General features: G+C 53.0%; 5 protein-coding genes across 5 annotated transcripts; 2 read left to right on the forward strand and 3 right to left on the reverse strand.

Moving 5' to 3' along the window:
* Positions 1–67: 67 nt before the first annotated feature.
* On the forward strand, positions 68–946 carry MFIFM68171_08106 (uncharacterized protein; the record flags this gene model as incomplete). Its single annotated transcript, XM_071063526.1, has 1 exon — positions 68–946. One exon carries the CDS (start codon positions 68–70, stop codon positions 944–946), a length of 879 nt encoding a protein of 292 aa, XP_070919627.1.
* Positions 947–2,372: 1,426 nt separating this feature from the next.
* MFIFM68171_08107 (Mg2+ transporter) lies at positions 2,373–6,311 on the forward strand (the record flags this gene model as incomplete). Its single annotated transcript, XM_071063527.1, has 9 exons — positions 2,373–2,938; positions 3,012–3,051; positions 3,142–3,565; positions 3,638–3,813; positions 3,875–4,651; positions 4,711–5,169; positions 5,235–5,512; positions 5,564–5,780; positions 5,889–6,311. The coding sequence occupies 9 exons, from the start codon at positions 2,373–2,375 to the stop codon at positions 6,309–6,311; spliced, it is 3,360 nt and encodes a 1,119-aa protein (XP_070919628.1).
* An 853-nt stretch (positions 6,312–7,164) lies between these two features.
* Positions 7,165–7,461, reverse strand: MFIFM68171_08108 (Hypervirulence associated protein TUDOR domain-containing protein; the record flags this gene model as incomplete). The annotated part of the gene is made up of 2 exons (XM_071063528.1): positions 7,165–7,242; positions 7,309–7,461. 2 exons carry the CDS (start codon positions 7,459–7,461, stop codon positions 7,165–7,167), a joined length of 231 nt encoding a protein of 76 aa, XP_070919629.1.
* Positions 7,462–8,859: 1,398 nt separating this feature from the next.
* On the reverse strand, positions 8,860–9,609 carry MFIFM68171_08109 (uncharacterized protein; the record flags this gene model as incomplete). The annotated part of the gene is made up of 3 exons (XM_071063529.1): positions 8,860–9,056; positions 9,156–9,401; positions 9,546–9,609. The coding sequence occupies 3 exons, from the start codon at positions 9,607–9,609 to the stop codon at positions 8,860–8,862; spliced, it is 507 nt and encodes a 168-aa protein (XP_070919630.1).
* Positions 9,610–10,448: 839 nt separating this feature from the next.
* Positions 10,449–11,197, reverse strand: MFIFM68171_08110 (uncharacterized protein; the record flags this gene model as incomplete). Its single annotated transcript, XM_071063530.1, has 2 exons — positions 10,449–11,132; positions 11,195–11,197. 2 exons carry the CDS (start codon positions 11,195–11,197, stop codon positions 10,449–10,451), a joined length of 687 nt encoding a protein of 228 aa, XP_070919631.1.
* Positions 11,198–12,347: the final 1,150 nt, after the last annotated feature.

The following is a 12,347-nucleotide window of genomic DNA, read 5'->3' on the forward strand; positions in this document are numbered from 1 at the left end:
GCTATTGACCTGGCTACCCTCAGTTGGCCCTGAATACGTGTAAATTCGTCCACATCGATCTTGAATCATGGCCGACCAAAATGGCGACGGTATCCAGGCGGAGATGAACCTTTTTACGAGGACATCTGAGCTCGCCATCGACCCGTTCAGCACTGAACTCGGATCGACTTTGTCTACATCCGCACAAGACATAACAGACTCGTCCAACCATTTCAGCGGGGCCAAAACCGGCAGCTGGCAGGTAACCGGAGATGTTATGGCCATCCGCCCAGTCACTTACGAGTGCCGGAATGCCATCCTTCTCGCTTTTCGCTTTCAGTACAGCTGGGACATTGGAGCCACCGACAGAATCATCCGAGCCGATATCGAGATAAGCTTCGGTCCGGCACGTCGGGATTCGGCAGACCGCCCGGTCGTAGTCAAATACGAGCCGAGCGGTCGCATCGCAGTCAATGCTACAGACACTCGGGTGGTGAAAGTAATCGAGACGGAGGCCACGGGCTCGGTGACGTCGGGACAGCAACCACTGCAAATACAACCGGGCGCCAGGACGGTGAGGCGTACGGAACGGAGCTTCAATAAGACAGACGCGGTTTCGGTCCTGGGCGGGTCAAAACGGAGTCGGGATGCCATGCGTATGAACGCGCCGATCGACACGGCGTTGTGGATAATCAAGGAGAATGAGGCGCTGAATCAGGGGATACCGCGCGAGATCAACGTCGCCGTGGTGGTCGAGCCCATGGCGAACACGCTACTGGCGGTTGTCAAGACCACGGTGCAAACGAGTTTTGGAGTTGGTCGGTTCGCCCTCCTCTGGCCAAAGAAATCACCCCTGCGGATCGCCGTCGGCGACCAGACGGCCTTTGGGCCGATACCAAGGTCAGGTAAGGTCGAAGAGTGGGAAGAGCATGATTGGAGTCCCTTCGCTGGTGTTGCCAATGTTTGAGTCATGCTAGGTCTTGTTATTGAGGCCTTCAATAAATAGGGAAAGGCTGCATCATCTTTGACTTGGACGGCGGTCTTGGACGCGATGACAGGGACAGATGCTGGGTTCCTGTGATGTAAAGGATGATTGTGCTGGTGATTGTGTTGAGAGGGACGTAGAGGTAGGTTGCTGGAGGGCTTTTCGGTCTATATCTCTTTAGCCACTCTGTCTGCTATACCTTCCTTTGTCAGATGGGGGAAGAGCCCAGATGTGGCCAGGACTGCATTGACCAGGACTGGATTGGCCAGGGACCCCCAACAAGGATCCGATCGAATGCTCATTCTTGGATTTTATAGCAAAAGCATCGACAACAAGGATTCAACAAGACGGACGCCAATAAGCGACAGGACTGCTTTTCTGGCTAGTTTTTACGAGTAATGACGAACCCTGGAATAGACGGTTCCAAGCCTACCTAATCCGGCCGTAGCTGGTGATATCTAGGCGCAGTTGTAGGGCCCCCCGTTTGTCTCAACAAGGTTATAGCTGTTGATCGGGCATAATTCTTCTGCAAGCGTATTTTCGGCCAGTGCCGTTGAGGGAGACGGGTATACGCAAAGGCATGCCTACCACTTAAGTAAAGCCTCGAATACCGTAGCCAGGTCCACTGCTGCGTTCGAAGTTAGTTGCTTGCTTGCGTATAGGAGAGCATAATTGCAAGCGCCGAGGTCTGCGAATCGATGGACCTAGAACTGTACTTATCAGCTTGCCAGCCAATCCTTCTCAGTCGACAATTCAGGTAAAGCCCACTACTGGTCGAAGCACACATGCCAAGCCGGTATCGGAATTTTACCGAGTACAAGTTTGTCAGCAGGATCAGTTAGAGCGGCCCCCGGCTCTCCAGGGTAGCAGTGAAAAAAAATCCTCCAATGTCCATGCATACACAGCCTCGTTTCCAAAACGCAGCTCAAGCCAGTGATGCAATTACGTGCTTGGAGGTGGGGACAGAGGGTGGCATGGCCTCCTGCAAAGTAATACAATAGAGCCAAGCCATCAGAAGTCTCAAGCTGGGATCTAGTTGTGCTTCATCCTCACATCCAGCGACACGGTCTCTTCACAATGTCTTCTCCGTTCGAGGACGATGATTTCCCTCGACCGATTCAACGCCGCTCCACTACGCCGGCTCGTCTCCCAACAATCAACACTAGCCAGCAACGCCCTCCGCCGCCGCCAACGATTGTTGATAGATTCCAGGTGTGATCCAAAATTCTCAAACCGACATCTAATATCTAACATGCCCAACCCATAGCCACCCCCATACTATGCCCCGGCGTTCTCGAGCGGTGTCCCACAGCCAGCGCCGATATACTACCAGCAGCAGCCTCCATGGCCTCCTTATCATTCCATTGAATCTGTCCGCCGGGATCCAGCGGCTGCAGCCCCAAGTGCAATGGGTATGTCAAACGTAAGCGTGGCGCCAACGCACATAAACAATAGCTTCTACGACGCGCCGCCACCCCACAGAACGGTGATTCCCGAATTCCCCTCTCCTGGGCGAAATAGGGTTCCATTCAGTTCCCGATCCCGATCCCGATCCCGATCCCGGTTCCGATCAAGGACGCCGCCGGCAGTAATTATTGAAAACCGCGTGTCCGAATTCTCGTCTGACGATGACGTTGAATCCGCGGCAAGGTATCGGCGGCGAAATCGGGTGCTTCGCGTTGATGCCGTTGCCGGCGACGTCGACGAAACCACCTCCTCAACGGTCTACTCGTTCACGCCCTCTCGCACGTCGCGCGCAGTATCTTCGTACGGCAGCAGAGCGGCCGAGGACGAGCTCTCAGGGAAAGAGGAGGATAAAACCGCCTTGCCGAGGGATGGACATCGCCTACCTCGGCTCTGGCATATTTTCGAGTCGCAGTACTACGGCGACTACATGCAAGACGGGTCCCATGGTGCGAAACTAACGGCAGTGCTAAGTGCAGAGACAAAGTACCAACCTCTGTTCCGATGGCTGTACGTCTACATCTCCCTGAAGTCGCCAGGAATGCTCAGGTTTTGAGGTGAGCAACGCTAAGATGTTCTGCAGTCACTGCACGCGGCAGTTTATGGATTTTGATGACTTCTCGGTAAGTAGCGTCTCACTACCTCAGCTCTCCCCGCCGAGTATACTACCTTACTTTAGGTTTTCGGCAACACTCGGCTGACCACGTCGCTAGAACGAAGCAACACGCTTGCCCAACTTAAGTTTGGCCGAGCAAAAGGGCATCCGTGATCTGCTTGCTGGTGTGAAGCAGAAGTTTGTAAAGGCGGTCCCGACTTCTACTGGGCAGAACGTTCGACACATGGAGCCCGCCTGCATTCAACGTGTCCTGCCGTTTGATGGCACGTTGAAAAACCAGAGCTTCACGCGCCGCACCGTCACCTGGATCTGCCTGCCGTACTTCACACTTGAGAAGTACTCAGGCTTGCTGGGAGCTGGCGGCAACACATCGGCGTTTCCCGTTGAGACGCTGTTGCAAGCCAAGTTCTCACGGGCCACCCGGGAGCGAGATATGCAACAGGTGGTCTGCCAGAACAAGAACACCCCGCCTGGCCTGTGTTTTCACGTCGCACAGATATGGTGTCTTGTCGTTGACAACGGTAGGCTCCTTTCTCTATCATCTAACACCCCTTGTCGCGGGAAGGACTGACGATGGTTGCTTGTCTAATTAGCACTCCTCTTCACATATTGCCAAATGGCCGAAGATGTACTCCGCGGGGAGTCGATTCGTATGTCGGTCAAGTCCCCGCAAGAGCTATCCAATTTCGGATCCAAAGCACTTATCACAGTCTCGTTCAAGAACTCTGTGATGTGGTCTCTCCCCGTCGACGAGTGCCAAACCTGGCTGGTATGCCCCCTGGAGAAGTACCATCGCACCAAAAGTGCTCCCTGCTGATGATGGAGCATAGGGCTTCCTTTCCCATTTCCGAGATTTTTGGCCTCGGCGTTTGTTGTTTTTCCGCCGGAAGCGCGCAGTTACGGCAGAAGATTGGCCGAGGATTTGGAACACAGCCAAACATGTGAGCGCGAAAATCATGTTGGAGATGCGATTTGGGTTAGAACCCCCTGCGTCATGGATGAAATCCAATACTAATGGCCAAGCCAGTCATGCCCCTGAACTGCCACCTACGGGTCTATTAATCACGACAGACAAAGGCAAAGGGGCCAGCGAAGACGCTGCGTCGAAATCGGATCATGTCTCACAGCCGCAGCCGGAGAGCACCAAAAGAGCTACAGCGGAAACGTCTGGGAGGCTTAGACCGGACCGGAACGGCAAAACTGCGCCGGTGAAGCCGAAATCTACGACCCAGTCCGCTGGCGGCATGTCGATTTTCTCCTGGCTTGTTGGCGTAACGCGTCCCGATTCCGACGAGATTGACCTGGACGCCCTCGAAGACCATCTACAGGAGGTCGAGGACTTCTTACTCTACGAAACTAGCTTCAGGGACCGCAGAGCTTATCGCGACTGTCCCGATGGTACTCGTGAAGATCTGGTGAGCCTCCTAGAGCAGAAGGGTGCCGACTTGTCCGAGTCGACCGAAGCCCAACACAGGCGACAGAAGGACTTCGAGATGCAGCTAGATCTGTTCAACGCTGCCGACCTTGTCTTCAAGTTTTTCTTTCCCGCCAATGTCGTGGTGCCAACCGTCCACAAATTCTGGGGCGCGTTGAAAGTTATCATCATCGTAAGTATGCCAACGGATTCCGTGGGGTGAAGAGGGGACAACTGACTTGGAGATACCAGGATGGTGACCTTGATGCGGAATATGGTGAAATGAGCCTCGGTGGATTAGCCCGTCCCCGCATCCAAAAGTCCGCCATGCGGCATCTCCGATCCGAGCTACAGCGTCTTTGCGTCCGTATGCAAACCTTCAGCGAGATATTCTCGCGCTTGCAGAGACAGGACCGGGTTAAGCTCGCCGTGCCCAAGGAGCTCGTGCAGGGATGGATCCACCTCCTCATGAGTGTCATCTACCTACCCAGGGACAGAGACAAGACTGAACAGCTCATCGACGATGGCAAGACACTAATCAAGAACGGGATGTCGGCTGTTGTCCAATCTCTGTCCGAACAACCGCTGTTGGACCACTCCGTCGTTATGCCGCTGGAACTTGTGTCTATGATAAGCCTGAGACTCCTTCAAGACATAACCTTGGGAATGCCAGACATGTATGACTGCTATTCGTCCCACCTGGATGCGCTGGTGAGTCAGGCTGCTTAATATGCACAGCCGTGCGCCTACTGGGCTGAGCTGATTTTGGTTTTCAGGAATCAGAGGTCTATACGAAACCGCCAGACAGATCTAGAGAGAATCGCATCAACCTCGTGCTCGAGGAGGTCGCAGCCGCGCTACGAATCATTGGCGACCAGGTTGAAATCTTCAACTCACTGATGTTCCTAGCTCAAACGGACCAACGGGCCGGGCCAGACACACCACGGTTTACAGAATACGTTGATGGCGGCGTATTAAGACGTCGCTCGCCGAGGGATTTCTCGAGTTATTCCTACTCAAGGACTAGACACTCGAACCCCAGGCACCGGAACGAGTATGCCAGAGAACCTGCGTCTCATCTATCAAACGTGACAGCTCGTACTAGTACTCGTTCATACTCGCGGGAGGATCCATATAATGATTACGACGACGAGGAAGAAGCGGATTACGTCGCCGCAGAGTCCACGTCCGACCTAAAGCTGGAGCCGACCGACACAGACGGCTATCGCATACTGTTGCTGAGCGAGTGCGCCCGATTCCTGTCCGGGCGCCGGAATGGCTTTACCGAACTCCATGGCTGGGCGACAACCCTGGCGAGGGCGGTGCGTGATACCCCAGCACTCTTTGAACCATTGTTTCTTTCCCACTTCGTCAATGCCGTTGTTTCGCGTCGCGCTAACAGATTGCCTTGCTTACCGCCGCGCCTACAGAATCGCGACCGGGTCGACACCACCAAAGACAGGCAAGACCGAGCCATCTACGCCTTCACCATCGTCACCGTCGTCTTCCTCCCCATCAGCGCCGTCGCTAGCATCTTTGGCATGAACACGAGCGACATCCGCGACATGGAACTCGGCCAGTGGGCTTATTGGGCCGCCGCCGTGCCGGTGACTACCATTGTTGTTTTCCTGGGTCTGCTGTGGACGGGAGAGCTGGGCAGCATTGTGCAATGGATTCAGTCGTTTGGTGTCCACCGGCAGGGTTACCGGTCGATCCCCGATGACGGGTATTATGTCACGCATGCAGGGCGCTCGCCATGGGAAGCGGCAAGGGTACCCTTGCCTCATTTCCTGCGCGAGGAGAACAGACGGCCCGAACCGGGCCGGCTGGTGATTACACAAAGAGAGGTTTGAGACGATTGAGCGGCCGCGGCAGAGGTCGCCTAGCCCGGTATACAGGGAGCGCAATAATCGAGCGGGCCCGGAGCCGCAGTCATAGGACGGGGACGGTTTGACGGGGATGTCCGCATTGTGGAATTGAAGCCTGGAGAATCTCTATCTACTTCAATACTAGGAAAAGACCGGACGTAGCGGGCATCATGCTGTTCCTACTCGAGTCACCGCGTTACTGGTGCCCAAGGACCACAAGGCGCCTAACTTGAGGCGGGACGCGGAAATACCTACCCACGGGTTCCCAAGGCGATCCAAAATAGCGGGGTAACTACCCACACACCCCACCGGTCAATGGGTACAACTACTGGGGCTACCTGTTGACATCTCTTCTATCCCGCGTTAAGAGCCCTCGGCGGAGGACCCCTTAATAACCCAAAGCTTCCGGCCGGTTAGATTTGCTTACCATGCTGCGTGCTCATGCCGCTGGGCCAGCTCACCGGTACAATTGAACTCGATCATGTACTACGCGTCCATCGACTAATATAAACAGGATCAATCTCGATAAGGAATAGTTCAACAACATATGGCTTGTCTGTGGCGGCTGTGGGACGTTGTTTTCAATCGTTTAGCGAGACGACGACTGGGTAAGGTAGGCAAACAACGGGTTATGTTCAAGTGGAGCGCAAATTAGGCGGCCCAAGTATAGAGCCTGGATTTCTTCGGATTTGCTTACTGCAGCGAATTGCCCTGACCTAGGCTACCTAAGGTAGGTAGTTTTACCATTTACACGATGCGTCGCCAAAATGTCTTAGCCACTCCTTAACGCCATCCTACTCCTCGCCCCGGGTACCAAGCCCTCCCTCCGCATCACCGTTTACTTCTTGTACTCGCCGTGTTGCAGGGATCCCGGATTATGCTGGACATGGTGGCCATGTTGGTCGGTAAAGAGGACCTTGAACGACATGATGCATTAGCCTGCAGAGTCCCGAGCTCGCCTGCTGAGGAGAATAATTTTTACCTTTGGTGGATGCTTGACCCCTTCTTGTTTGGCGTCCTCCTCTGTCGTGACAATCTTTTCAACCTCTCCCTCGTGTCTGCCGCCGCGGGACCGGGCAAAGACGTGGTCGCCTTCGTTGATCGGCTCACCGTTCTTATCCTTGAGTCCAGACATGATTCTGGGGTCGTGATTTATAAGAAGGTAATGTGATATCAACTAAGTGTCAGATACGTTGTGGTTGTAATTGTAGGCTGTGATGCTCTCGAACTTGTAACTGTCCATGCATGGACCAAACTTAAGACAAAATAAATATCTCTGGGTGACGTCATTCCATGGTTGCATCACTGTGACGAAACCGCAACTCAATCCAGTCTTGTCAAACAATGGAGCTTCTAATTAAGTTAGCGTACGTGATCCGCAAATGAGTCAGCTACCGGTGCAAAAGCAGCTTAGTAACGAAATACCCTAGATGCAGCTTAATCAACACTGATACGGGCAGCTTCGCAAACGGCCAGGCAAGCGCAGATGGTATCTCCTTCCTCCTCCAACAAGCACTGTCACTCTATTCTGCGTTTTTTCTTACTGTTTAATATAGAATGGAATCACAGGTGTAGCATGAAAGCCAAGAAGTAGAGAGCATAAAAACATGCGGGTCAAGGATCGAATCAGAAGCATTTGGCTTTGGTATATATTTTGGCACTGTTCTCTGCGATATAATCTCATCCTAGTCTGCAAGGTCGTCCTTCGTCTACGTAAATGGTAGAGGCTTTCGACGTCGTCGCGGCGTTCTTCAACCACTTTGACCTTCCAGGCACACCTGGAAGTTTAGGCGATAAATTTCCAAGATATACATACACGCACAAAAGACGATCATTGATATATCCATCGCGAGGAGTCATTAGTGCTGTCCAAAGAGACGTTTCGAGAACCCCGAGATTCATGGAGGAGGGCGGACAGCCACATAGAATATCTTGGTACCCTTGATTTGTGAGAGAAGGGAGATAGCCTTTAGCATAGAGATTATTTACAAGTAATTTACAAGTAACTCTACAAAAGTAAATAGCAAGAAAAAGAACCAGCGCGCTAGTACTAAGGCATAGGAGCTTAAGAAGGGGTGCCAACACTGGTCGACGCAGATCTACAAGCATCATCGTCGTTGCAGAGGAGAGTATCGCAAGGCAACAACCTAGCTTCTAGGCAGACAAATCACTATAAGCTACTACCAAAGTACCTAAAGGAGGGTTTTCCAGGGACGCCATCAGCCAGTTTTGGCGGCTTTGTCGACTTCGAAAACGGCTCTCAGTGGAGATTCCGGGGTTAGTCCAATTCAAACCAACCATTTCGGATGCCATGGCATGTTCTTTCGAATATGGTAGATGATCGGTACAAAATGGATGATATCACACCTAATTCAGGTATGTTCTTGCAGGTGGGCAACAATCAACAAGGCCGGGTGCGTTTCCTCAACGGCGTGGCCTCCGCATGCACACACATTCCCCGGGACAATTCTGGTAAGCTTTTCAGATTGGAGTGCCGAGTTCTAAATCACAAATCCATAGGCCAATCGGAGACCTAGACAGCACCTCCCATGGTAAAAGTCCCGTCTTCGCTCACCCGTATGTCCACGCCCGGGACGGTGATCGTGTTGAGCTGAACCCCAACCGTTGAGGCGCATTGCTCAATCATGGCGTCAATCCTCCTGGTAGGATTCGCTGGGGTCACGTGAACATTGTACTGCGCCTTATTGTTGGCAGTGGTCTCCTGCTTGACTGCGGTTCGGTCAGTTCGTCGGTTTCCAATCTTTTGCCATGAGCGACCTGTACCTTGGAGGGAGAAGGAAAAGGGGCAAGGGTGAAGGTGGAACGTACAGATTCTATACTTGTGCGCCTCCTTGCTCCCAGAAGGATCGTCCTGGTCGCCGCAGGGTTTGTTGTTGCTGGCTGCGGTCTTGTCAAAGACCTGCAGTTTTGCACGGGTCGGCAATCTCGTCACCGCCTCGTTATCGCCTGGCACACCGCCGGGAAACAGCACTGGGGGCCCAAACCCCACAGCGTCGGCAGACTCGAAGCCGAGGTCCCGCGCGACCATGGCTTTGAACTTTGCGATAGTCTCGTCTGAGCGTGTCTTGTAGCGTTTGGTAGCAAGGCTGCCGGTTTCTGCGTAGATGATGAGTGCCAGGGGTTCCTCGAAGTTTTAAGACGTAGGTTCGGAAGAGGGAGTTGGATTGCCGTGTCGTACCAATAAAAGCTGGGGCTTACCGGTGGCATACTGAATGTCAATGGTCGTCTCCATCACGGTAAATACGGTCGTCGGCTGCGGCATGTCGCTTTCTGGTCCTTCTATATCCGGGTTAGTCTTGAATGTGGCAAATACGCCTTGTAGGACTCGCTTGTTTGACCCTCTTTCGAGAAGCACAACTATTGGGGCAAAGGTGAGTATGTGGGAAAGTTGAAACGCGGAGCCTTCTCATTTCACCGACAAGGGTCGGGCGGTATTTGATAATATACGTAGCGGGCGGAAACTGCACTTTGGCTTGCTTGTTCCTTACCCAGACTTTCTATTGGATGCGTGATTACCACTCGTTCAAGTCGAGGTGGGGTTTTCGGGTACGGAGACATGAGGGAGTCGGGCGATTCAGGGTGGCTGTGATGCTATGAATGAGCCTGCATGCAGATGGGTAAGGAGTATATCTCTGGCCAATGACGAGTAGCTCAAGGGCGCTGAGGCTGTGAGCGAGAAGGACGAGCATTTCTGCAAGTCCCTCCAATAATCTCAAACGTGGAAAGCGAGGTACAAGTGACAACATCTCGGGTAAGAAAACTAGGAGTCAGCAGTTCGGTTTGCTATAGGATTGGAGCCGTTGCAGCCACGCGCCCGGACTAAGCTGCTTTGTTGTAGGGGCTGAGACATCCGAACCCACCCATGAAAGAAAGCAAATACTAGGGTCGGAATATAAGACCTTGCTGCTAAACATGTGTAATTAACTTGTGGTTGATGCTGGGAATAATAAGGTACATAGCTGTGGATTAATTAGCACCAGACCCCAGCAGCTGTACATCTTTCTCTAAGGTACCTACATATCTCGGTGGACGGAGTAAAACATCTAAATATATAACATACAAAATTGTAACATGTGAAACACATGAATCCATTCGAGACCACTAAGTATCTACAACCTTTAAGGGTCTAAATGCGGCCGGCCCCGCGAGAATCAGGTTTTTTTGCCGGCTGTTTCCGTATGATGCATTCCTTGCTACGCTCGCTGTTGTCGACACGCCGAGGCTCTCAAGCCCGAGGATGCCATTGACCTGATCCGAGTCTTCCATAGCCTTGTTTTCCTCCAGCCGTAGTAAATGGTGGTGATGCTCCTTTTTGACCGCCAGCTGTACTTTCTTCTCAATGTTCTGTACCCCTGCTGCCACTCTATCTGTCATCCTAACATGGGCGACATTTATTTCTATCCCAAGTTCAACCTTTGACCTTCCAAGGCGGTCCAAGACGTCGCGAAGTCTTGCCTCATCCCTTTGCCGTTTGATCAACATGTACACGTTCTGGTACATCTTGCTTCTCTGCCGTAGATTCTTCATGGCCATGAGAATGTGCACAAGATCCTGGCCAATGTCGACGATATGGGAAAGGACTGTTGTGATGGTAGGTATGTTCTGCAGACTCGGCTCGAGCGAGATATCCTTCACCATGCGTTCCAGGCCGAACAGTTGCATTTGCGCATCCTCTAATGTCTTTGGTGCGGCGCGGATCGCTTCGCGCACCTGGGAGACCTCTTGTAGTACCGCGACGGCCTGTCCGAGGACTTGCAAAACGGCGGCGGCAGAGGCAAAAACTTCCTGAAGCCCGGTAAAGGTGTCAATAACACATCGGGACAAGGCGGGGGGAAGAGTTTGCTAACCATGTGTGCCACTCTCCAGCAGACGCTGGAAATATTGCTGTCAATAATGAGACAGGCTCAAATTTCGACATGAGGGTGAGGAAGACAGATAGGGAAAAAATGCGAAAAGCGCGTGGCGAAGCCGGTACGGCTGGCAGGCCCATCTTACTCAGTTTCTTCGCCAATCGGCAGACTGGCTGGCTGTCAATGGAGCAGTAAAATGGCTGCAAGGAAACTCCTCAGCAAACGAACAGAAACTGCGGGACCACAACACGCCCAACATGAGCGGAATGGCAGAGCCGGCCAACGACATCCCGAAGTTGGAGACTATGGCAGCGTGTCGCCTCCTGGGTCGCTTGCGATGATAAAATCTCTAGCAAATCGCCCCACCAGCTTGCATATTACGTCAGGAGATGGTCTTCGAATGACCCGATAATATCGTGCCAAACCTCGAGAGTTTGACACGCCGTGACCGGGCGGGCGGTATCATGTCTCCCACGTCCCCTGGAAGACCACCGCTGGGATGGCCGTATTGGGTTTGGGGGCCGCAGTTGGCGCCTCATGTAGGTAGGCATGCAACTTCCAGGTATCGGCTTCCCGCATCATTTAATCTCTTTGGTATGGTGATTTTTATGGCGGAGCACCTTGGCTGCAGGTTTGGGAAACAGTGGTCCTTTACCGACTTTTCGGCCTTGACTATGGGAGCACTGCGGGGTCTGTGAGCCTTGCAGCCTAAACGGCGGCCGGCGAAGGTGCCCTTGGTTCGGTCTCGGGCAGACGCCCAGACTTTTCCACTGCTCCTGACTTGGGCTGATCGTTTTCGCAAAAATGACTCGTGGGAGCTCTGCAAGACGGACCACTCTTGCGCCACCACGCAGAGCCGTGATGGAGGGCAGGAGAATATGGCGGTGCCGAACCACCCTGAACTAGTGGGGTCCGGCTACGTGTGCTGTACTCCTCCCCGACATGCACGGGCGGTAGCGAGGGTCCTTGGCCAATGGATTCGGTAGGAAAACTCTTGGGCGCTCTATTTGGGCATACCAAACTTGAAGTACCTCAACGTGTTGCGATCTGCTAGGTGGGACTTGCTGGAACCGGTCAGCAAAAAGGTAGGTGGGGTGCTGATTGAGCGATGTGTGATGGCGCATCGTTCATTTGTGCGGACAACCGTTTC

Source organism: Madurella fahalii (assembly GCF_045866475.1).
Source record: "Madurella fahalii IFM 68171 DNA, scaffold_4, whole genome shotgun sequence".
Lineage (NCBI taxonomy): Eukaryota > Fungi > Ascomycota > Sordariomycetes > Sordariales > Madurella > Madurella fahalii.